The sequence below is a fragment of the Bubalus bubalis genome, chromosome 2 (assembly GCF_019923935.1).
Source record: "Bubalus bubalis isolate 160015118507 breed Murrah chromosome 2, NDDB_SH_1, whole genome shotgun sequence".
Lineage (NCBI taxonomy): Eukaryota > Metazoa > Chordata > Mammalia > Artiodactyla > Bovidae > Bubalus > Bubalus bubalis.
Genome location: NC_059158.1, coordinates 137,612,096 through 137,637,934, shown reverse-complemented (window position 1 = coordinate 137,637,934; position 25,839 = coordinate 137,612,096). Strand labels below are relative to the sequence as shown.

The 25,839-nt window shown below is 35.5% G+C and overlaps 1 protein-coding gene across 6 annotated transcripts in view; it reads left to right on the top strand.

Annotated features, from left to right (window-relative positions):
• The window catches only part of PGAP1 (post-GPI attachment to proteins inositol deacylase 1), an 80,510-nt gene that overhangs the window by 29,054 nt on the left and 25,617 nt on the right, over positions 1-25,839 (top strand). For 4 of the 6 annotated variants that reach the window (XM_006078141.3, XM_006078143.3, XM_025277920.2 and 1 more), the window contains 9 exons: positions 1,239-1,291; positions 2,407-2,473; positions 4,090-4,195; positions 4,845-4,900; positions 6,601-6,684; positions 10,034-10,080; positions 10,468-10,519; positions 17,186-17,263; positions 20,595-20,670. In XM_006078141.3, coding sequence (XP_006078203.2) covers positions 1,239-1,291; positions 2,407-2,473; positions 4,090-4,195; positions 4,845-4,900; positions 6,601-6,684; positions 10,034-10,080; positions 10,468-10,519; positions 17,186-17,263; positions 20,595-20,670 — 619 coding nt within the window. Of the gene's footprint in view, positions 1-1,238; positions 1,292-2,406; positions 2,474-4,089; positions 4,196-4,844; positions 4,901-6,600; positions 6,685-10,033; positions 10,081-10,467; positions 10,520-17,185; positions 17,264-20,594; positions 20,671-25,839 lie in introns of those variants that run through there. The other 2 variants (XM_044936804.1, XM_025277921.2) reach the window with 2 other exon arrangements.

The following is a 25,839-nucleotide window of genomic DNA, read 5'->3' as shown; positions in this document are numbered from 1 at the left end:
TTTTTTTAGCTCTAACACAGATATTAGACTGAAAGTAAATTAGCTTTGTGTCCTAGTTAATAGTAAAAGATGTCTACTCTGAGTTCTTATTTTACTGAGAATCGAATGAAACCTTAGAACCACAGTGAACTCTGGTTGTCTCAGTTTTTAAAGTAAGTTGCCAGCAGTAATTCCTAAATAAGATAAGCAGTAATTCCTAAATAAGATATCTAACATTTATAAGTTCATTTAGTAAGCTGTAGATTTTCCTTCAACTGTAGAGCCTGGAACCCAAATACACATTATTTGCAAAGTACCAGGATTACAATGACTCAATGACTCCTTAGAAGTTATAAATATCTTTTTTTTTTTTAATTAAAGAGGCATGTTAGGCCTTTAAATTTTCTCACACATAGCATTGTTAGTTTCCTGTTTTCATTTTATTTTGACGTTTCTAGGGAGAGCATCTCGTTGTGTCTTTGACAGTGCAGAGAGAGAGATGATATGAAAAATAATATTAGATTTACTTAATATTCCCCCATTGTATGTAAGATGCTGTTCATTCACGAGGAGGTCATTACCTTGTATAAAAAAATTCTCTAGTTCTTAGGAGGTTGCTGGTCATTGTTAGGAAACCTTCTGAAAATAGTTATATTTTTTTACTAGGCTTTTGCCCTTCTGTCTCTAACCAGTAGTATATATTGCTAATCATCTAGAGATTTTTTTTTCTTAAATGAAAGTCTGTACCCCACTTATTAAAGTTTGATTTGGTAGTTTTGTGATTAGGCATATTTATTTTGAATAAAGTCTCACCAGGCCCAGGTATCTCTCAGATATATCCTGATTAGAATTAACATCTTAGAATTTATTAAGTGTTAGTCTAGTCAGAACTAAAATGACTGAAATATCTGTTATAATTTACACATACACTATGATTTATTAAAAATTCATAAACTTAACCTCTATTAGAGTAATGAGGAGTTAGACATTAAACTTCAATAAGTAAAATGTAGGTGTTTTAATAATTTTTAAAGAATAATTTAAGCTTGACTAAGTAGTAATGACAAAGAGAGTTATTTTATGCAGGAAATATTGTAATATTTTGGGGTCACCTTTTTATAAGACATTTTAAAATGTGCATCACAAAATAGTGAAACTAATGTTACATGTTTCTAAATATTAGTCTATAAGAATTTCAAGCCTGTTGAAGAATAACAAATGTGCTTTTCTTTACTATGATTTTGTTTCTTTCCTTTTAGAGTTCAGCAGTGCCTAAGACATGGGTCTCAACAGACCACCTCTCCATTGTATGGTAAGTTAATATAACTTATTTTGGCAGTTTATGGTGGTCATCTTTTCTCATGAGTGAATTGATTGGTTTGTTATCTTTCTTAGAGCTTTATCTATAAATAAATAAGGGTTTGGGAGAAAGATTAATTTAGGGGATTAGAACTTCAACCTTTGTTCTTGTCTTGGTTTGACCAAGATGTCCTTGACAACCTATAAAACCATGCCTTGAAGAACCAGTAGCTTTAGTCTCAAATGAAGCTAATGTCAAATGTCATAATTTTGGGATTTGTCATGGTTGGGGAGAATCAAAGACCCTTGTCCAATCACCAAACTCAGGGACTTGATTACTGCAGCATTGATTAGTCTGGAGCAGCACATGGAAAACCAAGTAGGAATTAGATTTATGCTTAATATAAATAAATAGATTAAATAAGGGTCAGGAAATACATAAACCCTTGTATCTTATCTCTGTGTCCATTGGCTTAAAGATTCTCTTTTCACCTTCCTCTGGCTGAGCAATCAGTGGTGTTAGGAACACAACCATTCAGACATGTGAAGATGGGATAGACAATATGCCTGTGTCTGGGGTAGACATGGATATTTAGGGAAGACAGAGCAGCCGGATACTTTTCTACTCTGAAAATCTGAGAAGATTAAATTTACTTTATTTAGATAGGTTTCAGCTTTAAGATGGAGAAGGCAATGGCACCCCACTGCAGTACTCTTGCCTGGAAAATCCCATGGACAGCAGAGCCTGGTAGGCTGCAGCCATGGGGTCACTAAGAGTCGGATACAACTGAGCGACTTCCCTTTCACTTTTCACTTTCATGCATTGGAGAAGGAAATGGCAACCCACTCCAGTGTTCTTGCCTTGAGAATCCCAGGGACAGGGGAGCCTGGTGGGCTTCCGTCTATGGGGTCGCACAGAGTTGGACACGACTGAAGCAACTTAGCAGCAGCAGCAGCTTTAAGATGTATGCTTAATACTAATGATTTGTTAAATAATTTTAGAGTTCACAGAATTAAAGAAAATTCCTATATTCCATTAATTTTTATGCTTTTTATCAAAGTATATTTATGTTTGTATCAAAAGTATATTTTTAAAGAAAGTTTCATTTGTAACATTTTATTCTTCAGGTGTAAACAATTGCAATTGACTACAGTTCGAGCATTCTTTGATCTTATTGATGCTGATACTAAACAAGTATGTATTTTTAAACTAAAAGTTACTTCAGTGAAGTAAAACTTTTTGTTAGAGCAGTGAAAAATTTAATACATTTTTTTACTTGGATGATAGTAGAAGCCTACACCTTATATTGACTGTGATTAGTTTCAAATGGAAATATCTTTATCTGTAATCTTTGATCACTAGTAATAATTAAGAATGCAGTAAAATTGAAAGAATGAAAGATACCATAAATCTTCCTCAGTTCTTCCCTTTTACTGTTTAACATTTGATATATGTCCTTCTTTTTCGGGGGAGTGGAGGGAGAAGGAAATGGCAACCCACTCCAGTATTCTTGCCTGGGAAAAATCCCATAGACACAGGATCTAGCTTCCCTGGTGGCTCAGATGGTAAAGCTTCTGCCTGCAATGCGGGAGACCTGGGTTGGATCCCTGGGTTGGGAAGATCGCCTGGAAAAGTAAATGGCAACCCATTCGAGTACTCTTGCCTGGAAAATCCCATGGATGGAGGAGCCTGGTAGCCTACAGTCCATGTGATCACGAAGAGTCGGAAATGACTGAGCGACTTCACTTTCACTTTCTTTGGAGAAAAAAGTTACTTTTGTTTTTCATATTATTTGTCATTATGGCAGGTTTGGGGAGTTCTTTTCCCTGAAGGCTTCAGTTCTTTGAGAAACTATTTTGTGTGGTTTCTTTCTCAGTAGTTCTCTAGGTAATGCTTTCCTTTCTTTGTGTCTTAACCTTGCTCCTGTAGCCTTTTCTCTCAGGAATAAGGTAGTGTATTCTTTTCTTTACTCCTTCAGAAAGCTGCATAACTATCATCAGAGAGAATGATTGATAAAAGAAAGACACAAATTGATCTGTTTTACCACATTTTAAATCACAAGATGCCATATTTAAGTTAGTGTATTAAAGTAAATCAGCTTTATAGGTTTAACACTGTTAATACTGCAATTGTATAATCATGGAATGCAAACATTTTTTAGCTTTTCAACATTGTTTTAATTGTGACTCTTTAGCTATGACCAGTATGTTTAGGAAAAATCCAATTTCAGCTGATAACAGATGAGTTTCAGACAGGTATATACTTTAAAAATGATAAATCAAACTAATTTTAACAAATCATATCTTGTTTTCCATTAAATTCTAAGATGAGAAAACCCTAATACTGGCATGTAATAAATTATAATTTTGGATGGGTGTTTTACAGACACATTTTAAGGGACAAATGAGAAGTTTTTGACTAATACTGTTAAGAATCAAAATACTATGAAACTGAGCTTTTTTTTTTTCCCACTATATATGATAGACTAGACTAAATATTCGACAATAAAATGTTAGGATATTTTACTAAACATTAGACACTAAAATGTTAGGATGTTTCCCTGCTTCTCAAGAAGCATTCAGTTTAGGAAGAAAAACATATGTACATACAAGGGAACTATAACTCAAAGCATAATTAGTCTCAGGTTAAGCACTTAAAACAGTGCCTGGACCAGAGTTAACCGTTGACTTTATTATTATTGGAACTTCCCTGGGGGCTCAGCTGGTAAAGAATCCACACTTGAAACAAAGTTTCATGAGGTCATCACAGTGGATATAAAAGGATATAGAATGTATCAATGTTCTTTCTAGATAACTCAAAATCCCAAGAAGAAATTGTCGGTTTTGAATCACCATTTTATAAGACACCCAGCAAAACACTTTGAGGAAAATCCATCAATAATTTCTGACTTAACAGGTTGGTAGTAATAACATTTTAATTTTAAGTATAGTTTTGGATATTATTTTAGGTAAATTTGTCATTAGCAGACAAACTCTTTGTAATGATTCTGGTGTTATAATCCCATTATATTTTATTAATTTCCCTGTGCTGATTTCTTATGAGGTTCTTGACTAAGGGAAAAAATTAAAAAGTGATTTGTAACATATTGCTGATAAAATTTTTGTACTGAAGATAATATGACAATAGCTAAGTTTAAAAGAGTTAATTGCCTCTGTTCTCCTGACAGCCACATAAAATCAATGCTACATTATTCTTGACTTAGTTTCTTAGTATCATTCTTTACTCTTCTGGTTTAACAGCATATCTTTTGCTGGTAAATTTTGTTTTTAATATGTATGTCATACTCTACTTAGGTTGGAAAATATTTGTTTACTTCTGTTGATACTTCTTAGAGTTACACACCAAATAGTTTTTAAATGCTTCACTTGATCTGAGTGCTGGTGATGAGTATATGGAGAACATCTCCTTGGATTTTATATTTTGAAATAGCCAGTATTCAGGGAGATGCTTTTTTCAAATCCTGTTATGATTTGAGAAGTATTCAGTAAAAGAAATCACTTAATATTTTTTAAAAAGCCAAATAAATTAATTTATTTTACCTTAGGAACATCTATGTGGGTTCCAGTAAAAGTGTCCAAATGGACATATGTGGCTTACAATGTAAGTACACCACCAATGGACTTAACAACTTTTTTCCAAAATATTTTAGTATTTCTCTTTCAAAGTTAGACTTTTTAAAGAAGATAACCACTTGTCTTTTCCCATATTAAATCAGTTTAGTAATAATTCCCTAATATCTAGTCAGTGTTCAATTTTCTAGTTTTATCATAACCGTCAACTTTTTTTTTATTGTTTCCTTGTTTTCCAGTTTGCTTAAATCAGGGTACAAACAAAATCTACATATTATTTGTTGATATATCTCTTACTTCTCTTTAAATTTCTAATATCTCCTTTACCCTTTTTTTCCTTGCAGTTTATTTGTTGAAAAAAAAAGTCATTTGTCCCAGAGTTTCACAGTCTTGATTTTGCTGATTGCATTCCTGTAGTGTCATTCCGTATATTCCTTTGCCTACTCCTTCCTGTGACTTGGTAGTTGAGTCTAGATGCTTCATCAGATTCACATTTTTGTTTTGCTTTTCTTTTTACTAGACTCTCTTTTTGTGATGTTAGCAGCTATTATTGATCAAGAAGGCGTAGAGTCATTAATTCATTTATTGCAAAAGTAATAAGACTATGGTTTGATTATTCCTTCTTTATTAACTGAAATTCTATATAAAAAACTTCTCATCTACTAAATTTATCTAGAGTGAAGCAAATAGATTATGAAGAAAAAAATGATAATTCTTTGTATCTTTGGAGATTATATTTACTGGTTTTCAGAATAGTGAGTTGGCTCACCAACACCCTCCATCAGTGATCATAAGATTTTGGGCAGCAGGGCGGTTTCCTCTAGTGTTATTATGAGCTCAGACATTTCTGTGTTTCTGTCTAAACTAAAATACTAAAATTGTCCTATCTTTGATACTAAAATTGCTATTAAAACTATTCTGTCTTTGACCAGTGGAAGCCATTTCAATGTAGGCTCCTGGATCTTTTTGATATAGCTGCTAATGGCACCCCACGCCAGTACTCTTGCCTGGAGGATCCCATGCACGGAGGAGCCTGGTGGGCGGCAGTCCACGGGGTCGCACGGAGTCGGACACAACTGGGCGACTTGGCTTTCACTTTTCACTTTCATGCATTGGAGAAGGAAATGGCAACCCACTCCGGTGTTCTTGCCTGGAGAATCCCGGGGACGGGGAAGCCTGGTGGGCTGCCGTCTATGGGGTCACACAGAGTCGGATACGACTGAAGTGACTTAGCAATAGCAGTTGTCTTTGATGTTTTCCTCACTCTAGTATGAGACAGTATTTTAGCTCATTGTGTAACATTTCCCATCCCAGACCTTGAATCTGCTTTTTCTCAAAGTAGCTCTCCCTAGTTTTTGGTAAACGATGTCTAAAAACCGTAACTTGGGCACTTACAGGTGTTATGAGTAGTGAGTTATCATTTCTAAGGCCTTTCCAGTGAACAGAGCTAAGAAATGTCTGGTCATAGGCCAAAAACCAAACCCAAACAAAAAAAACACATGCATCCATACTGATGCTTCCAAGACAAGTTCAGGTGTACAGAGTTTGTACTGTTTTGCATCTATATCTTCTTTTCATTCCTAGAGTAATGGTTCTCAACACCAAGAATGATAGAATTAAAATAATTCATTAGAATTCATTAGAATAATTATTTTTTACTTTGTCTGAATTTTTGAATTATGAAATTATCTACTCTCACAATAGTTTTATTGTTTTCCCTCTTGTTTTTAGGAATCTGATAAGATATATTTTACCTTTCCCCTTGCAAATCATAGAAAAATCTACACTCATGTCTATTGTCAGAGCACCATGCTGGTAAGATAATTGGTACACTTTTATGTAAGTTTTAAAGACTGACTATTGTTTATTTTTAAAATTTAGCTTAATGGATCTCACCTTTAGCTATGAACTATTATTAAACCCATTTAATTGAAAAACATTTATCTGGGACAGAGAGTATTGATTGAAAAGTACCGATCAAAATGTTTCTATAACTGGTATACTGTTAGCTTGTACTTTGCCTCTAGCTTAGGTTTTTCACCCTTTCCACCTTAGTTTCATTGTGTTTAGGATGAAGGAATTCAGTTCAGAGTTTCTTTAGTTCTAAAATTATGTTAGTACTTTATAGAATAGATACATTTAAGCAAAACTGTTCTCTGTTTTATAAAGTAAATCCTGTTTTTCCATTGACTTCCATACTGAAATTTGGAGTACGTTTTATACCAAGTTTTCTCTAAAGTAGTAACTTTTTGTTACAGTGTTACCCAGATTTACAGTGTCAGTATGATGATTTTGTTTGTGTATTTCTTTTTAATGAGTACCTACTATGCTACAAATATGTTAGATGCTTTAGCATCTTTTCTTATATTAGGTCTTTAATAATTTATCAACACTTCTTGCTTTCAGGAATTTGTCTCCCAATTTGGGTGCTTTGCTCTCTATTCTGATTTTTTTCCCTCATATCCTAGGATTCTTCACTTTATATTTACATCTTTCAGAATTTAAGTTCCTTCATTTCCCTTTTGTTGGGTTATTTGTATTTTTTAGGACTAGGATCTAATATGTCACTTAGTTGGTTGATACTGCCATTTGATATATAGTAAAGTCTTTAGAAGAGTTGGTAGGCAGGCATTGTGGGCTAGATAATAATGAATACTAATTTTAGTAGATTTGCCACAGTTATGCATCTCTCAGCCTAAAATTTGGATGAACAGTTTATCCCAAGAGAATCTGGCCCTGAGGGTGATGGCTTAAAACATCTGCACTATTCCAAATAAAAATGGCAGTATTATATTGAGAAAAATCTTTGCCAAAGTGCAAATTTATCTGTTTGGTTCATTAGAGGATCCCTTTTCTGTAATAAGATCCATGGATATGTGGAGAATTTAAAAAAATCTTTTCAATTTTTGTCATAGAAGTTTTCAAACATATAAAAGTAGAATATAACTGTTACACAGCTTTAACAGTTATCAACACTCTGCCATTCTAATTTGATTTAATCCTTCCTCACTTTTTTTGACTGAAGCATTTTTAAAGCAAAATTCAGGTATTTTATCATTTTATCCATACGTGTTTCAATCTTTCTAACAGATAAGAATTTTACACATTATTATATCATTATTTTATCCACCAAAATTAATTACATATTCCTTAATATCATATGGTATCTAGCCCATGTTCAATTTTCCTTTGTTCATCTAAGTTTTAAGTTGGCTTATTTGAATCAGAATCTAAAAAGTACATACATGGCATTTGATTCATAGATCATATGTCTCTTTTATAACAGTCCCCTCTTCTTTCCTCCCATGCCATGCATTTGTTTTGGGTTTAGTTGATTGTATTCTTGTGGTATCTTTTAACATGTATTTCTATCCATTATGTTTTCTGTAAACTGGTAGGTAGGTAGATCTAGAATCTTGAATAAATTTTTTTTGGGGGTGGGAGTGTTTTATAAGTAGAGCTGCATACTTACCACATCAGTAGGTAAGTGGTTGTCCACTTTGAGTGACCAAAGAATCAGTGCACTGATTTGTCAGTGAACTCAGGTCCTACTGGCATGATCCATTATAAAGTTCCTAGTCAGTCCTTCATCTAATGATTTTAGCAGCTGTTGAAGACGTCATTTTTTTTTTTTTTACCATAGATAGATATTTTTTTAGATCTATAAATTTTATGATCAAGTAGCGTTTTCTGTGTACTTTAGGAGTTAGCAAATCCTGAGTGACTTTTTCTCTGATTTTTAATACAAGCTTTATAATTAGCTGAGGTAAGAGTGTTTACTAGATAACCTGAAGTTGTTCTTTTGATACCTTCTAGGTTTTAACAACACTGTCTTAGGGTTGGTTTGAATAACACTGTATTCAATCTGTTAGTGACTGAATCAGAATTCCCTAGACACCAAAGTAAGTAGTTTGGAATACTGGCAGTTTTCATAATAAAGGCTATCTTTGATATAGGCTCCTTTAGTAGCTGCGAAAACCAGTCGTACAAATGGGTTGGATCGAGGGTTGCTAGGTTTTCTTTGTCTAGGCCCATTCAGTTCTCTTCTGTTGCCTTGTTTTGTAATGTCATGTTTTTGTACTGGGAAGCACAGATAACTGATAAAGAAGTCAGACAACTATTTTGTCAGCAGTGGGGAGTAGAGAAGTACCACATTGTTTTTGTTTTCTTTCAACTTGCTTTTCTATATTCTTGAAAAATATCTTAAAAATTTATTTAAACTCCATGAGAGCAGGGACTCAATCTGCTTGATTCATCATTTTTGTTGAGGGTTTAGCATAATTCCTTGGCTCCGGATTAGGTTTTATAAATACTAGTTGAATGAAAGGGTTGATACTTTTATCACCCTGTCTAAATACTAAGGGATACTGAGGGAAAAAGTTGTGCTGTCTCAGCAGTGTTTCTTATTCTCTTATGCCCTGGTAGGAGTTCAGTATTGTTAGATCTTGGAGCACTGCTCTTACTACTTCATTAAAAGTTGAAGTGACAATCTTTGGTCATAGTGCTTTTAAATAACTGAAGCTGAATATGTAATATTGTTAAAATACCACAACCATCTCTGCAGTATTCCCAGTCTGCACTAATAAAGTAACAACTAAGCTTTAGTCTTAAACCCTTGGAATTGTGTTTCAATCCAAGCACAGTCTCAGTTGCATAAAAGTTATCTGTCTCATAATCAAATGAGAACTCAAATGATAAACTAAAAAGCTCTATTAGATTATTTTTAATTACTTGGCTTGACTCTGGCTTTTTTCCCCCTCTTTGTATGAAAGTCCACTTGTAGTTCATTCTTGTTTTTTGTTAAAATGTAGGTTACTTTTTTTGTAATTTATATCTAATTAAAATGTGGACATTGCTGAACTCTAAATGTTTGTTCAGAAATTAGACTTGCTTAGCAGTATGCTATGGAAAGATTACCCATCATCTCATCTCTCGTACTGCTGCTCCAGGTTACTTGCTTACCTGTCGGTGTTAACTTTAGACTTCTTTGCCTACCATTGACCTGTTTGACTTTTGAGACCATTTTGAATACATTTCTGAATAGCAAGTTATTATTTTATGTTTCATTATGCCTACTGACCCTATATATCATAAACAGTGAAATGCTTATTTTATATAATTATTTTCTATAATATTGTGTTTTGTTTGTGTTATTAATCAATAGGATACAAATAGTTGGATTTTTGGCTGCATAAACAGCACTTCTATGTGGTAAGTGTTTTAAACAAAAGGCCTTTTGTTGTTCATTTTCTTAACATAAGATATACTCAAATTACACTTTGAGAATTGCTTCAAATATACTTATTGTCATTTTGCTACCATACTAAATTATAATACTGATTTTAAAATTAAAAATAAATAAAATTAACATACTAGTAATTTTTGCAAACATTGGTAATTGGTTGCTAGGAAAAAGTGCTTTCTGTGCCCTAAAGGACTATGTGGATAAAGCGTATCATGTTAGACTTATCAGCCTTGACTTCATTAGAAGTGTCTGATAGGTCCATAGATGTTTTCTTGTTGTTCTGATGCTTATTTATAATTTATAATACTTTAATATATTTGTCCTTTAATTACATTTTCATATGTATTTCCAAGCCGGCAAGGGGTTGATTTATCATGGAAAGCTGAACTGCTGCCAACAATTAAGGTAAATTATGGCTTTAGAATGTTCATATCCAGATGAAAAATATATTTGAACATATAGGCATATACAGTATGTTATTTGATTAAATTCATCTAGGTAATAAATTTTGAGATTAGCTAACCCGACTCCAGTACTTTTGCCTGGAAAATCCCATGGATGGAGGAGCCTGGAAGCCTGCAGTCCATAGGGTCGCTGAGAATCGGACACGACTGAGCGACTTCACTTTCACTTTTCACTTTCATGCATTGGAGAAGGAAATGGCAACCCACTCTGGTGTTCTTGCCTGGAGAATCCCAGGGACGGGGAAGCCTGGTGGGCTGCCGTCTATGGGATCGCACAGAGTCGGACACAACTGAAGTGACTTAGCAATAGCAATAGCAATGTATATTTTAGAAATATTTTCTCTAGAAATACACTTAATAGAGAATAGCATGTGTTTTGTTTTTGTTTTTTTTTAGCTTTCATAGATGAAAACAGGTCATCATTCCTAAATAAATCATCATAACAAGAGATAGATAAATTTTAAGATTTAATTTGAGAGTTTGTTTAGAATGATCTGTCTTAGAATACTAAGTTGAGTATACTCAGAATTTGTTTTGGGAAGTAAGCATCACAAAAAGATACAAAACAGATTTCAATTTCAATATTATCTGTGGCTAAGCCCTTCAGTAACTATCTACTTTTATCTGAGGTTCCATAAAATTTATTTAATAATTGCTAGTGATTTCCTTAAGCAGTTGTGGCAGGTCAGCAGTTGTTACAAAAGGTTAATTTGCATACTAACCAAAATCTGTTGAAAAATAGAACAATTCTGAAATTTGATATTAGAAAATGTCTGTTCTGATTTCCACATTGTATTTGTTACACTGATAATCATGTGCCAGAATTGGTAGTTTTAGTCTTCAAATAAATCTATACTTTAAAATATATTGTCAAAAAAATATTGTCATAATGAATACTATATTCATACAGTTGAATGTGAAGTCCTCTGGTTGGTCCTGGTCATCTCCCAACTCGTTATTTGTCCTCATGAATGTTTGTTTATCTGTATGTATAGTCAGGTCTGTACTATACCAAGGAGAGGAATGATGACAGAATGAATAAAGCAAGTCACTTACACTTGACTTTGGAATGATTGCAGGGATGTATTTTCTGTCACTTTTGTCAATCTTACTTTGTGCATATTTATTCGTGTGGCTTTGTTTTCATATGACAAATAATGATTTCACTCACAAGAACATTTTTAAGGTCTCTCACTAGTTCTATCGTAACTGTCTACACAGGAGCAAAACAAAAACATAATGACAAATAACTGATTTCACTCACAAGAACAGTTTTAAGGTCTCTCACTAGTTCTATCGTAACTGTCTACACAGGAGCAAAACAAAAACATAATGACAAATAACTGATTTCACTCACAAGAACAGTTTTAAGGTCTCTCACTAGTTCTATCGTAACTGTCTACACAGGAGCAAAACAAAAACAAAAGTAATAAGATGTACTTACTAACAAGTCATTCATAAGGTATATTAAATATTTCCTTCAACTTTCAGTTTGGATATCCTCTTTAGTCTGTAATTTAAGAGTTGTGCATGCTAAGTCACTTTAGTCTTGTCCAACTCCTTGCAACCCTATGGACTGTAGCCCACCAGTCTCCTCTGTCCATGGGATTTTCCAGGCAAGGATACTGGAGTGGGTTGCCATTCCCTTGAGGGATCTTCCCAACTCAGGGATCGAACCCATGTCTCCTTTGGCTCCTGCAAAACAGACGGATTCTTTACCACTGAGCTATTGTGGAAGCCCAATTTAAGAGTTAGAAAGAAATAAATGATGACCCAGAGGGATGGTATGGGGAGGGATGTAGGAGGGGGGTTGAGGATGGGGAACACGTGTACACCCGTGGTGGATTCATGTTGATGTATGGCAAAACCAAAACAGTATTGTAAAGTAATTACCCTCCAATTAAAATAAATAAATTTATATTAAAAAAAGAAATGATTAAAAACCTGATAAAATGTTATTTTATTACTATTTTTAAAAAGTTAACTCTTAAATAATAATTTTATATTTTTTTTAGTCTCAAAGATTAAACAGTGTATTTATATAGTTTTAGTTCCCTGTGTTATTTTTTTCTAAATGTAAGAAACAGCTGGCTGAGCAGTAGGAGAACAAGTTCTTCCCGCTGCTTACTTTTTATAGCGGATGCTATAAGAAAGTGCTGGATGGCATTTAAAGCCTGCTGGATTTGAGGAGAAAAGTGGAAGAGAGAAGTTAGAAAGGAAGGATTATAATCTTCTGCTATCTTAGTTATTCTCAGTTGAAGATGATTGTAATTATTAAATGCAAGTAAACTTTTCCATTATAATGAAAATCAAAATTATGTATATACGTTTGTGTTTGTTCAGTTCAGTTGCTCAGTCATGTCCGACTCTTTGCAACCCCATGAATTGCAGCACTCCAGGCCTCTCGGTCCATTACCAATTCCCAGAGTTCACTCAAACTCAAGTCCATTGAGTCGGTGATGCCATCCAACCATCTCATCCTCTGTCGTCCCCTTCTCCTCCTGCCCTCAATCTTTCCCAGCATCAGAGTCTTTTCCAATGAGTCAACTCTTCGCATGAGGTGGCCAAAGTACTGGAGTTTCAGCTTTAGCATCATTCCTTCCAAAGAAATCCCAGGGCTGATCTCCTTCAGGATGGACTGGTTGGATCTCCTTGCAGTCCAAGGGACTGTCAAGAGTCTTCTCCAACGCCACAGTTCAAAAGCATCAATTCTTCCGCGCTCAGCTTTCTTCACAGTCCAACTCTCACATCCATACATGACTACTGGAAAAAACCATAGCCTTGACTAGACGGACCTTTGTTGGCAAAGTAACATCTCTGCTTTTGAATATGCTATCTAGGTTGGTCATAACTTTCCTTCCAAGGAGTAAGCGTCTTTTAATTTCATGGCTGCAGTCACCATCTGCAGTGATTTTGGAGCCCAAAAAAATAAAGTCTGACACTGTTTCCACTGTTTTCCCATCTATTTGCCATGAAGTGATGGGACTGGATGCCATGATCTTCGTTTTCTGAATGTTGAGCTTTAAGCCAACTTTTTAACTCTCCTCTTTCACTTTCATCAAGAAACTTCTTAGTTCCTCTTCACTTTCTGCCATAAGGGCAGTGTCATCTGCATATCTGAGGTTATTGATATTTCTCCCGGCAATCTTGATTCCAGCTTGTGCTTCTTCCAGTCCAGTGTTTCTCATGACGTACTCTGCATAGAAGTTAAATAAGCAGAGTGACAATATGCAGCCTTGACGTACTCCTTTTCCTATTTGGAACCAGTCTGTTGTTCCATGTCCAGTTCTACCTGTTGCTTCCTGACCTGCATATAGGTTTCTCAAGAGGCAGGTCAGGTGGTCTGGTATTCCCATCTCCTTCAGAATTTTCTACAGTTTATTGTGATCCACACAGTCAAAGGCTTTGGCATAGTCAATAAAGCAGAAATTGATGTGTTTCTGGAACTCTTGCTTTTTTGATCATCCAGCAGATGTTGGCAATTTGATCTCTGGTTAGTCATTTATAAAAAGCACACAAAGTTACTTTGACATGAAGTTGAAAGATTGAAGTAAAATAATTTTGTGAGTTCTCTTATTTATATCTTCTCAATAAGGGTAAAGGAAAGTTATGACCAACCTAGATAGCATATTGAAAAGCAGAGACATTACTTTGCCAACAAAGGTTCGTCTAGTCAAGGCTATGGTTTTTCCTGTGGTCATGTATGGATGTGAGAATAGGACTGTGAAGAAGGCTGAGCGTGGAAGAATTGATGCTTTTGAACTGTGGTGTTGGAGAAAACTCTTGAGAGTCCCTTGAACTGCAAGGAGATCCAACCAGTCCATTCTGAAGGAGATCAGCCCTGGGATTTCTTTGGAAGAAATAATGCTAAAGCTGAAACTCCAGTACTTTGGCCACCTTATGCGAAGAGTTGACTCATTGGAAAAGACTCATGCTGGGAGGGATTGGGGGCAGGAGGAGAAGGGGACGACAGAGGATGAGATGGCTGGGTGGCATCACTGACTCGATGGATGTGAGTCTGGGTGAACTCCGGGAGTTGGTGATGGACAGGGAGGTCTGGCGTGCTGCGATTCATGGAGTCGCAAAGAATCGGACATGACTGAGCGACTGAACTGAACTGAATAAGGGTAATGTCACATGAGAACATACCATTTTAAGCACCTCTGATGACTGAATTGTTAATAAATAGATTGAATCCTCTAGCAAAGCAGTTTAGGGCCTTCAGAGAACCAAACATATGGAGCTTTTCTGTCATAGTACAGTGAAGAAGTTTATACAAACACACAAACCACTGCATGCCAACAATTTCACAAGCCCAAATGGACTTATTGCTAAAAACAAAACAATTGCCTTTGGAAAGAAATCTAAGTTATATGAGAAAAGTTACCTTGTCACTCTTTTGCCTAAATTAAATGTAGCACCATGGCTTTGCCCCACACACAGCAGCGGAACTTGAAGGGTTTCTGACATCCAAATACTGGTATTTGATTTTTTATGTGTGTTGCCTTAGCATTAAGGTAATTTTTATTTTTAAAACACTGAAAAATTTTCAAACTTTGTATTAACCTTACCTGTTAATGTAGCAATTTCATAAATAGTATCTTGCCAAATTCCTACTGATTTTATAACTATATGGGAGCTTAAGTTTATAAGTAAATGTACTTTGACACTCTGATATCTTTTTAAAGTATTCTGATCTGAAAAATTGAAAGATTGAAGGCAGAAGGAGAAGGGGATGACAGGATGAGATAGTTGGATGCATCATGGACTCAGTGGACATGAGTTTGAGTGAACTCCGGGAGTTGGTGATGGACAGGGAGGCCTAGCGTGCTGCAGTCCATGGGGTCACAAAGAGTCAGACACGACTGAGTGACTGAACTGACTGACTGACCTGAAAAAAAAATTCTTGAGAAAAAAAATTTTTTCTTGAGAGTAACAAAAGCTCTCAGAGTGGATAGCTACACAGATAACCATGGTTCTTTCTAATTAATTTATCTTTCATATTATCTACCATTTATCTGGTTGGTTTCAGTTGCCTGGAACTTTGGGTTGTGTGGTCCTTTTGTGTGTGTGTCTGTGTGTGTGCACATGCTCTGGCTTCCCAGGTGGCACAGTGGTAAAGAATCTGCCTGCCAATGCAAGAGACTGGGTTTGATCCCTGGGTCAGAAGATCCGCTGAAGTAGGAAATGGCAGCCCACTCTAGTATTCTTGACTGGAAAATTCCATGCACAGAGGAGTCTGGCGGGCTATAGTCCATGGGGTTGCAAAGAGTTGGACATGACTGAGCACACAAGCACGCATGTGTATGTTCAGTTGCTAAGTGGTGTCTGACTCTTGCGATCATAGCTTGCCTGGCTCCTCTGTCCATGGAATTTTCCAGGCAAGAATACTGGAGTGGGTTGCCATTTCCTACTCCCAAGAATCTTCCTGACCCAGGGATTTAACTGCATCTCCTGCATCTGACAGACAAATTCTTTACCACTGCGCCACCTGGGAAGCCCCTGTCACCTTTTAATGTGCATTAGAATATGTAAGTTGGCTATAGAGACTTTCCTTAATAAGTTGAGATGCAGCCCAGGAGATTAATAAGCACTCCCAGATGAATCTGGTCAGATTGTTTGAGGACCACTTGTGATAGTGTGCTTCAGGTTCTCAGTCCAGATTGCCCACAAGGGTGCTTCTGAAGAACAGTGGAGAATGTTAAGTGCAGAATTTTCTTAATGCATAAGATTGTTGCAACATATAACTTACTCCCATTTCCCATATCTATTGTCAGGAAAAAAAAAAACTTGAAAACTACATTTGGTGGCCTAGCTTTTCATTAAATAAACCAGTCTCTTATCTAGTCATTCCTCAAAATATAGACTGTAAGATATGGCCTTAGCTTTGAGAACAGAAGAGATGCTCATTTGGTGAGGTGTGTTGTTGGACTTGCATAGTTCATTCATGTCACTTACTGAATAAGTTCCAAGGGATGATGTTCATACATCATTAGCCAGCAACTGTTTATTACGTGGGCTAGATCAGAATCATTTCAGATTAAGTTGCAGTTGTTCTGTCATATTGAGCATCCATTCAACTATTGAGTGCTCTTTGTCATAAACCACCAAAATCAATGTAGAAACCATACTGTAATATTATACAAAACAAGTAGACAAATTATAAGAAACCATATCTGGAAATAATTTTGTAAAATAATTAAATTTAGTGTTACATTTTATTTGTTTTACTTGAAGCGATATAGTTCAGGGAGTATTTTTGGCAGTCCATATTAAGGCAACCCACTCCAGTGTTCTTGCCTGGAGAATCCCAGGGACGGGGGAGCCTGGTGGGCTGCTGTCTATGGCGTCGCACAGAGTCGGACACGACTGAAGCGACTTAGCAGCAGTAGCAGCATTAACATAATTATTAGAAATTTGACATTCAGCAGGTTCATTGACCTGAAAATGTAAACATGGGCATTTTATGAAGTACTGAACATAAAATTTGAAGTCAGTTTTTTTTTAACATACTAAGTAAGAAATGGGTTTGTAATTTATCTTTTAGCATACTTTAAGTTCTGTATATCCTAAATAAAATCAGCTTTTTTTTTTCATCTTTTTTTAGTCTCTGACGTTAAGACTTCAAGACTATCCATCTTTGTCTCATCTTGTTGTTTATGTACCATCTATTCATGGAAGTAAGGTAACAAGCAAGAGTCTGTTATCAGAATGTTTCTGGGATACTTATGCTAAATATTTAAGTCATTTTTTGATACATTCTTCAGCATAGCACTTATCTAAAACATCTAAAATAGTGGCTGGGTTGGTGATCCACCTAAGACTGTTTAAATCATTGAGATCATCTACTCTGACTTGAACTAAGCAGAATAAATCCAAGTCTCTTTGTTTCAAGTGGGAATTATTTCCACTTTATCAGTCTTTCAAAATATGTTAATTATTGAGTACCCTTTTATGTGCAAAAACTCTGTGCCAGGAATCATAGGAGGCACACAAAAGAGGAGGACATGAACCATGTTCTCAGAAAGCTTAAATACTGTTGGTAGAGGGATAGAAATATATTTCATAGACAGGGGAAGGGTGAAAATGAAAGAGGTGCCCAAAAGTGTATAATACAAATCAGAATATTGCAAATCCTTGAAAAGCGTTAAAAGGGGAGATATCGCTGACTGATGAAATCAGAAAAGACATTACTTTCAGGTGATATTTAAAATTACCTTAAAGGATAGTTAGTGTTTTTATAGATAGATTGAGTATTCAAGACCTGGGCTATCTACTTTGGGATCCATTAGCACATGTGACTATTTAAATTTAAATTAATTAAACTTAAATAAAAGTAAAAAATCAGATCCTTAGTTGTATTAACCATATTCCAGATGCTCAATAGTAACACTATTGCAGAAAGTTATAATGAACAACACCTTTGAGACATAAATAATAAAATCAGAACATGGAAGGTGTAGGGTATGTTTGGAAAATAGTGAATAAGTAAATAGTTTTAAAAGGATAGCTACCATGGATAGAAGAAAAGTAGTGGAAGAAAAGTCTGGAAAACTAGTTCATGGCTATATTGTGGAAGTCTTTCATTGGAAGATTCAGAAGCCAGAAGGGAACCAAAAGATTTTTCACCATGGTAGTAATGGGATCAGAGCTATTTGTTTTGGACAATGAATCTATTTTTGGTATAGAATGGATTAGAAACAAGACAGACCAGGCACCTGTCAAGGGGTTTTGCAGGCTTGTAGTCGTGCAGTGGGAGTAGAAATAAAAGGATGGTAATTTTTGAGAGAAGTAGGCAGGAAAAGAAGGTGGAGGTAAAAGACCATTGCCACATTTTACCCAATAAACGTATCCTTCAGCATCTAACCTAAGTGTGCCCCGTTTTCCTTTTCTAGACTACTCCAATAACCTCTTGCTACTGCTGAGTCCCATATTTTGTTCATGAGTTCTTTGAGGAATATTTTACACTGAATTATAATTTATGTCTTTATTGCCATCCCATAGTATGAACTTATTGAGAGTAAGGACTAAATGGGTTTTACTCTGCATCCTAAACCTTTAGTGAAGTGAAATCTTTAGTGACCACCACATATACATTCAAAATGTTTCTTGAATAAAAAAGTTAATGAGATTTGGGGCCAAAATCACTAGAAATATTCAAAGGAGAAAAGAAAAGGGGATGTAGTTAGGAGTCATCTCAAAGATTGAGTTTCACGAGTACCTTGTAATGGATTCATTGTTTTGTTTTGCTTAGCTCAAGTGAGAGGTAATTCAACATCTTCAGTACTAAAAGCTCTCTTTAAGGGTTTTTCTTTCAGGTAAGTTGGTTTTGAATGAATTTAACATCTTCCCAAACAAGGCCTTCTCTGGTTATTTCAAGAAATTAATGAGCCTTTCTCAAATAGCCAGTCTTAGCAGCCTAATAAATACTTGGTGGACACTCTGGAAAGTAACACTGCTGACTGCAGTTGTTGCACACCCAGGCTCACAAGCACAGTAACTTAGGTCAGTCATGATTTCTATGTGTCTCTTACAACCCATCACCAGAAGGATACATGTATTTAAATAGGCAGTTTAAAAACTTTTTGAGTCAACTGATTGTCTTAATATAGTTTTCCAAATGTAAATATGGAATTACCTGCATTTTTTAATGACAGAGAACAAAATTAAGCCCATTAGAAATTTACTTATCTGTATATTTCAGAGACAGACTCATGAATTCTTTCTTGGATAAAGGTTTATTCCGTAAAGAAATGGCCAAATTTTTAAAGTAATAATAAAATTTGTATTATTTTAATTACCTGTTAAAGTGATTAAAAATTTCTTCCTCTCTCAGGCAGTGTCTCAGCTAAAGACACCTATAAAAATATAATGAATAACTGTGTTCAATAAATGATTTCTCTAAGCTTATAACAGCTGTTTTCTATAATGGAAATATCTGACAGTATTCTTTGCCTTCTAAATAAAGAGGGAAAAATAAAAGCACAGCCCCTTTGTAAATTTTTTTTCTTTTGTGTCCCTATGTGTGTGCATTCTGATAGCATCTTCCCTCATCTGTTTTTCATTTTCAAAAACAATCAAAATTCCACCCAAACAAAATAACACAGCTTAAAATACAGTCCAAGGTGTAGTACTGGAAAAGCCTGAGATGGACCCCACTGGCTTTTTACTTAACTGTGCATTGCAAACTACTTGCTAGCTACAGTTAGGCATCAGATTAATTTCTTCCTCAGCTCATATAGATTAGAGTCATTTAGTTGGATTGTGGAAACAATTTTAATGAAACTGTTCTATTATAGACAGCTGAGAATGAAGATCCTTATGCCACTGTGGACATGTTATTAGACGAGAAATGTCATTATGGAAATTGCAGTGATGGAGATGTCACATTTTAGGTTTACTTTTTTTTGAGATAACATTTCTTTTTCTTTGTACACAGTGAACCTGTTTTCTATTTACTATAATCACTGTTTAGCCATAGACATAATCTTACATGAATAGCATTAAGCATCTGTAAATAAATGACAGTATGTCTCCAAAAGCCTTTTGTAGTCTAATTAGACTGTAGAAACATAATAAATATGGAAATTTTTAAAAGATAGAACAAAATCACATTTTACTTTGACTGAAAGTATTCGGGGATATATTATCTAAATTGCTAATTAATCTTGAATTAACTTTTGCTCTTAATGTTTTTACCCATCATTTATGGTCCCTCTTCTACAAACACCTAAAACAAACTACAAGAAAACTGTGTTGTACATCTGCTCTTATAGATAATGACCCTCTAATAATTTATTAAGATTTTTCACCAAATTTTTTTAGCTTAGCGTCTCTCCTTGAGGAATTCAGGCCCTCTAAATATAGCTTGAGAGTTGGACTGTAATAGACAATAGAATACCTTCTTCAAAAATGAAATTTATAGATTTTTGCTTTCTACTCAAATATCAAGTGAAGATATTTTACTATAAATTTAATTCTGTTTTTCCCTAATAAATCAATGTTTTATATTCCAGTTTGTTGTAGATTGTGAATTCTTTAAAAAAGAAACAAGATCCATACAGCTTCCTGTAACTCATCTTTTTTCCTTTGGTAAGTACTTTGATTTTGGAAATTTTTTTTTCCAATTTTTGGCTTCACTGGCTCTTCATTGCTGTATGGGATTTTCTCTAGTTGCAACGCATGGGCTTCCCATTGTGCTGGCTTCTTTGTTGTGGAGTATGTGCTCTAGGTGTGCGGTCTTCAGTAGTTGTGGCTTATGGGCTCTAGAGCATAGACCCAATAGTTGTAGTACATGGGCTTAGTTGCTCTGAAGCACGTAGGATCTTCCTGGATCAGGATCAGACTTGTGTCTCCTGAATTGGCAGGGAGATTCTTTATCACTGAGCCAACAGGGAAGCTGGATTTTGGAAACCTTAAGAATTGTTTTTCTTTTTGATAGAGTGTTGATTTGTTTTGTCAGTTAGTTGTAATAATACAGAGCCTTGTAACATTTTTTGTGTGTATTTCTAGTATAGTTCTTAGAATAACCATGTGATGTGACTCAGTGGTTTGATTCTTGTTTAGATCTGCTGCCCATCTTTTGATTTTTTTTTTTTATTAAGCTGCAGAGCTTTTGCATATTTTGGAGATTAATCCTTTGTTAGTTGCTTTGTTGGCAGACATTTTTATCCCATTCTGAGGGTTATCTTTTCATTTTGTTTATGGCTTCCTTTGCTGTGCAAAAGCTTTTAAGTTTAATTAGGTCCCATTTGTTTATTTTTGTTTTTATTTTCATTACTCTAGGAGGTAGATTAAAAATCTTGCTGCAGTTTATGTCAAAGAGTGTTCTGCCTATGGTTTTCTCTATGGGTTTTATAGTGTCCAGCCTTACTTTTAGGTCTTTAATCCAGTTTGAGATTTTTTTGCATATGATGTTAGGGAGTGTTCTGATTTCATTCTTTTACATGTATTGATATCTGGCCAATTTTTCCAGAATAAATTATTGAAGAGATTGTCTTTTCTCCATTGAATAATCTTGCCTCCTTTTTCATAGATGAAGTGACTATCAGTGTGTGAGTTTATCTCTGGACTTTCTGTCATGTTCCATTGATCTATTTTTCTGTTTTTGTGCCAGAACCATACTGTTTTGATTACTGTAGCTGTGTAGTATAGTCTGAGGTCAGTAAGCCTGATTCCTCCAGCTCCCCTTTTCTTTCTCAAGATTGCTTTGGCTATTTGTGGTCGTCTGTGTTTCTACACATATTGTAAAATTTTTTGTTCTATTTCTGAGTAAAATATCATTTGTAATTGATAGGGATTGCATTGAATCTGTAGCTTTCTTTGAGTAGTATAGTTATTTTCACAGTATTGATTCTTTTGATCCAAGTACATGCTGTTATTTCTCCATCTGTTTGTGTTGTCTTTGATTTCTGTCATTGGTATCTTGTAGTGTTCTGAGTACAGGTCTTTAAGTTCTGTAGATAGGTTTATTCCTAAGTATTATATTCTTTTTGTTGTGATGGTAAATGGGATCTTAGAAGAAATGCTTTCAGTTCTTCATATTTGCTGTGGGTTTGTCATACATGGCCTTTATTAGATTGAGGTATGTTCCCTCTGTGTCCACTTTCTGGAGAGTTTTTACCATAAATGGATTTTGAATTTTGTCAAAAGCTTTTTCTGTATCTGTTGAGATTATCATATGGTTTTTATTCTTCAGTTTGTTAGTATGGTATACCACATTGATTAATTAGTATATATTGAAATGATCCATTGGTTGTTATTTAGTAGCATACTATTTAGCCTCCATGTGTTTGTATTTCTTTTTTATAGTTGTTTTTTTCCTGTATTCTAATCTCATAGCATTGTGGTCAGAAAAGATACTTGATATGATTTCAGTTTTCTTAAATTTACTGAGGCTTGATTTGTGACCAAGACGTGATCCATCCTGGAGAATGTCCCATGTGCACTTGAGAAGAAAGGGTATTCTGTTACTTTTGAATGAAACTTTTTTACACATCAACTAAATCTATCTGGTCTAATGTGTCATTTAATGCTTGTGTTTCCTTGTAATTCCCTTTCTGTCCATTGGTGATGTTGTTCATCAGTTGCTCATTCATGTCCAGCTCTTTGCAGTCCCAGGGACTGCAGCACGCCAGGCTTCCCTTGTCCTTCACCAACTCCTGGAGCTTGCTCAAACTCATGTCCATTGAATTGGTGACGCTATTCAACCATCTCATTCTCTGTCATCCCATTCTCCTGCCTCCAATCTTTCCCAGCATCAGAGTCTTTTCTAAGGAGTCAGTTCTTTGCATCAGGTGGCCAGAGTATTAGAGTTTCAGCCTCAGCATCAGTCCTTCCAATGAATATTCAGGATTGAGTTCCTTTAGAATGGACTGGTTGGATCTCCTTGCAGTCCAAGGGACTCTCAAGAGTCTTCTCCAACACCACAGTTCAAGTCCATTGGTATAAGTGGCTGTTAAAGATCCCCCACTATTATTGTATTACTGTCGATTTCCTCTTTTATGGCTGTTAGCATTTGCCTTATGTAGTGAGATGCTCCTATGTTGAGTGGATAAATATTTACAATTGTTATGTCTTCTTCTTGGATTGATCCTTTGATCATTACAAAGTATCCTTCCTTATCTCTTGTAACAGTCTTCGTCTGTGTTGGGCCTATCAACATTTTAATAATAAAGATGTTCTTTCTAAAATCTTTAGGATGTGAGTCAGACTAAAAAAGTTTTTAAGTTAAGTACAATGTTTAGCTTCTGATTTCCTTTATTGCCATAATGAAAAGCAAACTTTTAAATTATTTCTTACCTCTTGTTAGATTGTAAAACATGCAAAAGATAGTCCATCTTTCTTGTGAAGAAGGTTAGCACAATGAATGGTATTTCAAATTAGAGTAAGTGAAGTGTGAAGGACACTTCATATCTAATAGTTTTTCTCCTATTGTTCATTTTGAGTTGCCTTAAATTCAGTGCTGTATTTTAAAATACTGGTTACAGCAGGTACTCATTAAAATGGTTTGTAGTTGAATGTCTAAGCAGTGTGTCTTAAAAGTGATTTATTAATCAAAAATTGATGCTACACCTTCTATTTAAGAAATTTACATGTTGATCAAATTTCTTACATCTGTTTTCTTAAATTCAATTAATGATCCTGTAAAATAGTTATGAGAATGCAACATTATGAAAAAACTGGTTATGTGTTTTAACTGGTGCTAAATGTGCCTGACAGAATCTTAACATCCTATAGTATTTATTTTTTAATTATTACAATTTTAGTGATATACTTGGTAATTATTTCAAGCCTTTCTGTCTTCTGCACAGTGGTGGTTTGTCCTATTGTTTTCTGTTTTCAAAGAAGCATCTGAACACTTGTATTTGCATATTCTTATCCAAAGGCATTCACATCTAAGTGGGTGTAATTTTTTAAATTGATTAAGATGTTTTTTAAAAAAAGAGAAAATAGCTACCAAGAAAGCATACCTTTTTGAAATTGGAAATATGTAGTGATTTTTTAAAAACACAAAAATGGTGTTGAAAATCCTTAAAAAAAAACCTTAAAAGAACCCAGCAATCTCACTCCTGAGCACATACCTTGTGTTTCAGTCACACAGTCATGCCTGACTCTTTGCAACCCCAGGGACTGCAGCACGCCAGGCCTTGCTGTCCCTCACCATCCCCCGGAGTTTGCCCAAGTTCATGTCCATTGCGTTGGTGATAACACCCAGACAGCTTATCTTCTGACACCCTCTTCTGCCCTCAATCTTTCCCAGCATCAGGGACTTTGCCAGTGAGTTGGCTGTTCATATCAGGTGACCAAAATACTGGAGCTTCAGCTTCAGCATCAGTCCTTCCAGTGAGTATTCAGGGTTTATTTTCTCTAAGATTGACTGGTTTGATCTCCTTGCTGTCCAGGGGATTCTCAGGAGTCTTCTCCAGCACCACAGTTTGAAGGCATCAGTTCTTTGTCACACTGCCTTCTTCATGGTCCAGCTCTTGTAACTGTATGTAACCACTGGGAAGACTATATGGACCTTGACTATATGGACCTTTATCGGCAGAGTGATGTCTCTGCTTTTCAACACAACTGTCTAGGTTTGTAATAGCTTTCCTGTCAAGAAGCAATCATCTTCTGATTTCATGGCTGCAGTCACCATCTGCAGTGATTTTAGAGCCCAAGAAGAGGAAATCTGTCACTGCTTCAACCTTTTCTACTTCTATTTGCCATGAAGCAATGGGGCCCAATACCATGATCTTAGTTTTTTTAATATTTAGTTTTAAGTTGACTTTTTTCACTCTCCTTCACACTCATCAAGAGGCTCTTTAGCTCCTCTTTGCTTTCTGCCATTTGAGTGGTATTATCTTTATATCTGAGGTTGTTGATGTTTCTCCCACATATCTTGATTCTAGTTTGTAACTTATTCAGCCTGGCATTTCTCATGTTGTGCTCAGCATATAGATTAAATAAACAAGATGACAACAGACAGCCCTGTTGTATTCCTTTCTCGATCTTGAACCAATCAGTTGTTCCATACAGGGTTCTAACTGTTGCATCTTGACCCATATACAGGTTTCTCAGGAGACAGGTAAGGTGGTCTGAAGAGCTCCTGATGAGAGATGGTATTCCCATCTCTTTAAGAGCTTTCCTCAATTTGTTATGATCCACACAGTCAAAGGCTTTGGCATAGTTGATGAAATGTAGGTAGATGTTTTTCTGGAATTCACTTGTTTTCTCTATGATCCAGTGAATGTTGGCAATTTGATTTCTGGTTCCTCTACCTTTTCTAAACCCAGTTTGGACATCTGAAAGTTCTTAGTTCATATAATGCTGAAGCATAGCGTGCACGATTTTAAGCATGACCTTGTTCCCATGGGAGATATACCCTGAAAAAACCATGATTCAGAGAGGCACATGTACCGCAGTGTTCATTGCAGCACTGTTTACAATAGCCAGGACATGGGAGCAGCCTAAATGCCCATCAACAGATAACTGGATAAAAAGTCTACAAATGGTAAATGCTGGAGAGGGTGTGGAGAAAAGGAAACCCTCTTGCCCTATTGGTGGGAATGTAAATTGATACCACCACTATGGAAGACAGTATGGAGGTTTTTTTCCGTAAAAAACTAGGAATAAAACCACCATATGACCCAGTAGTCCCACTCGTAGGCATATATCCTGAGAAAACCAAAATTGAAAAAGACATTTGTACCCCAGCATTCATTGTAGCAGTGTTACCAATAGCTAGAATATGGAAGCAAGCTAGATTGTCCA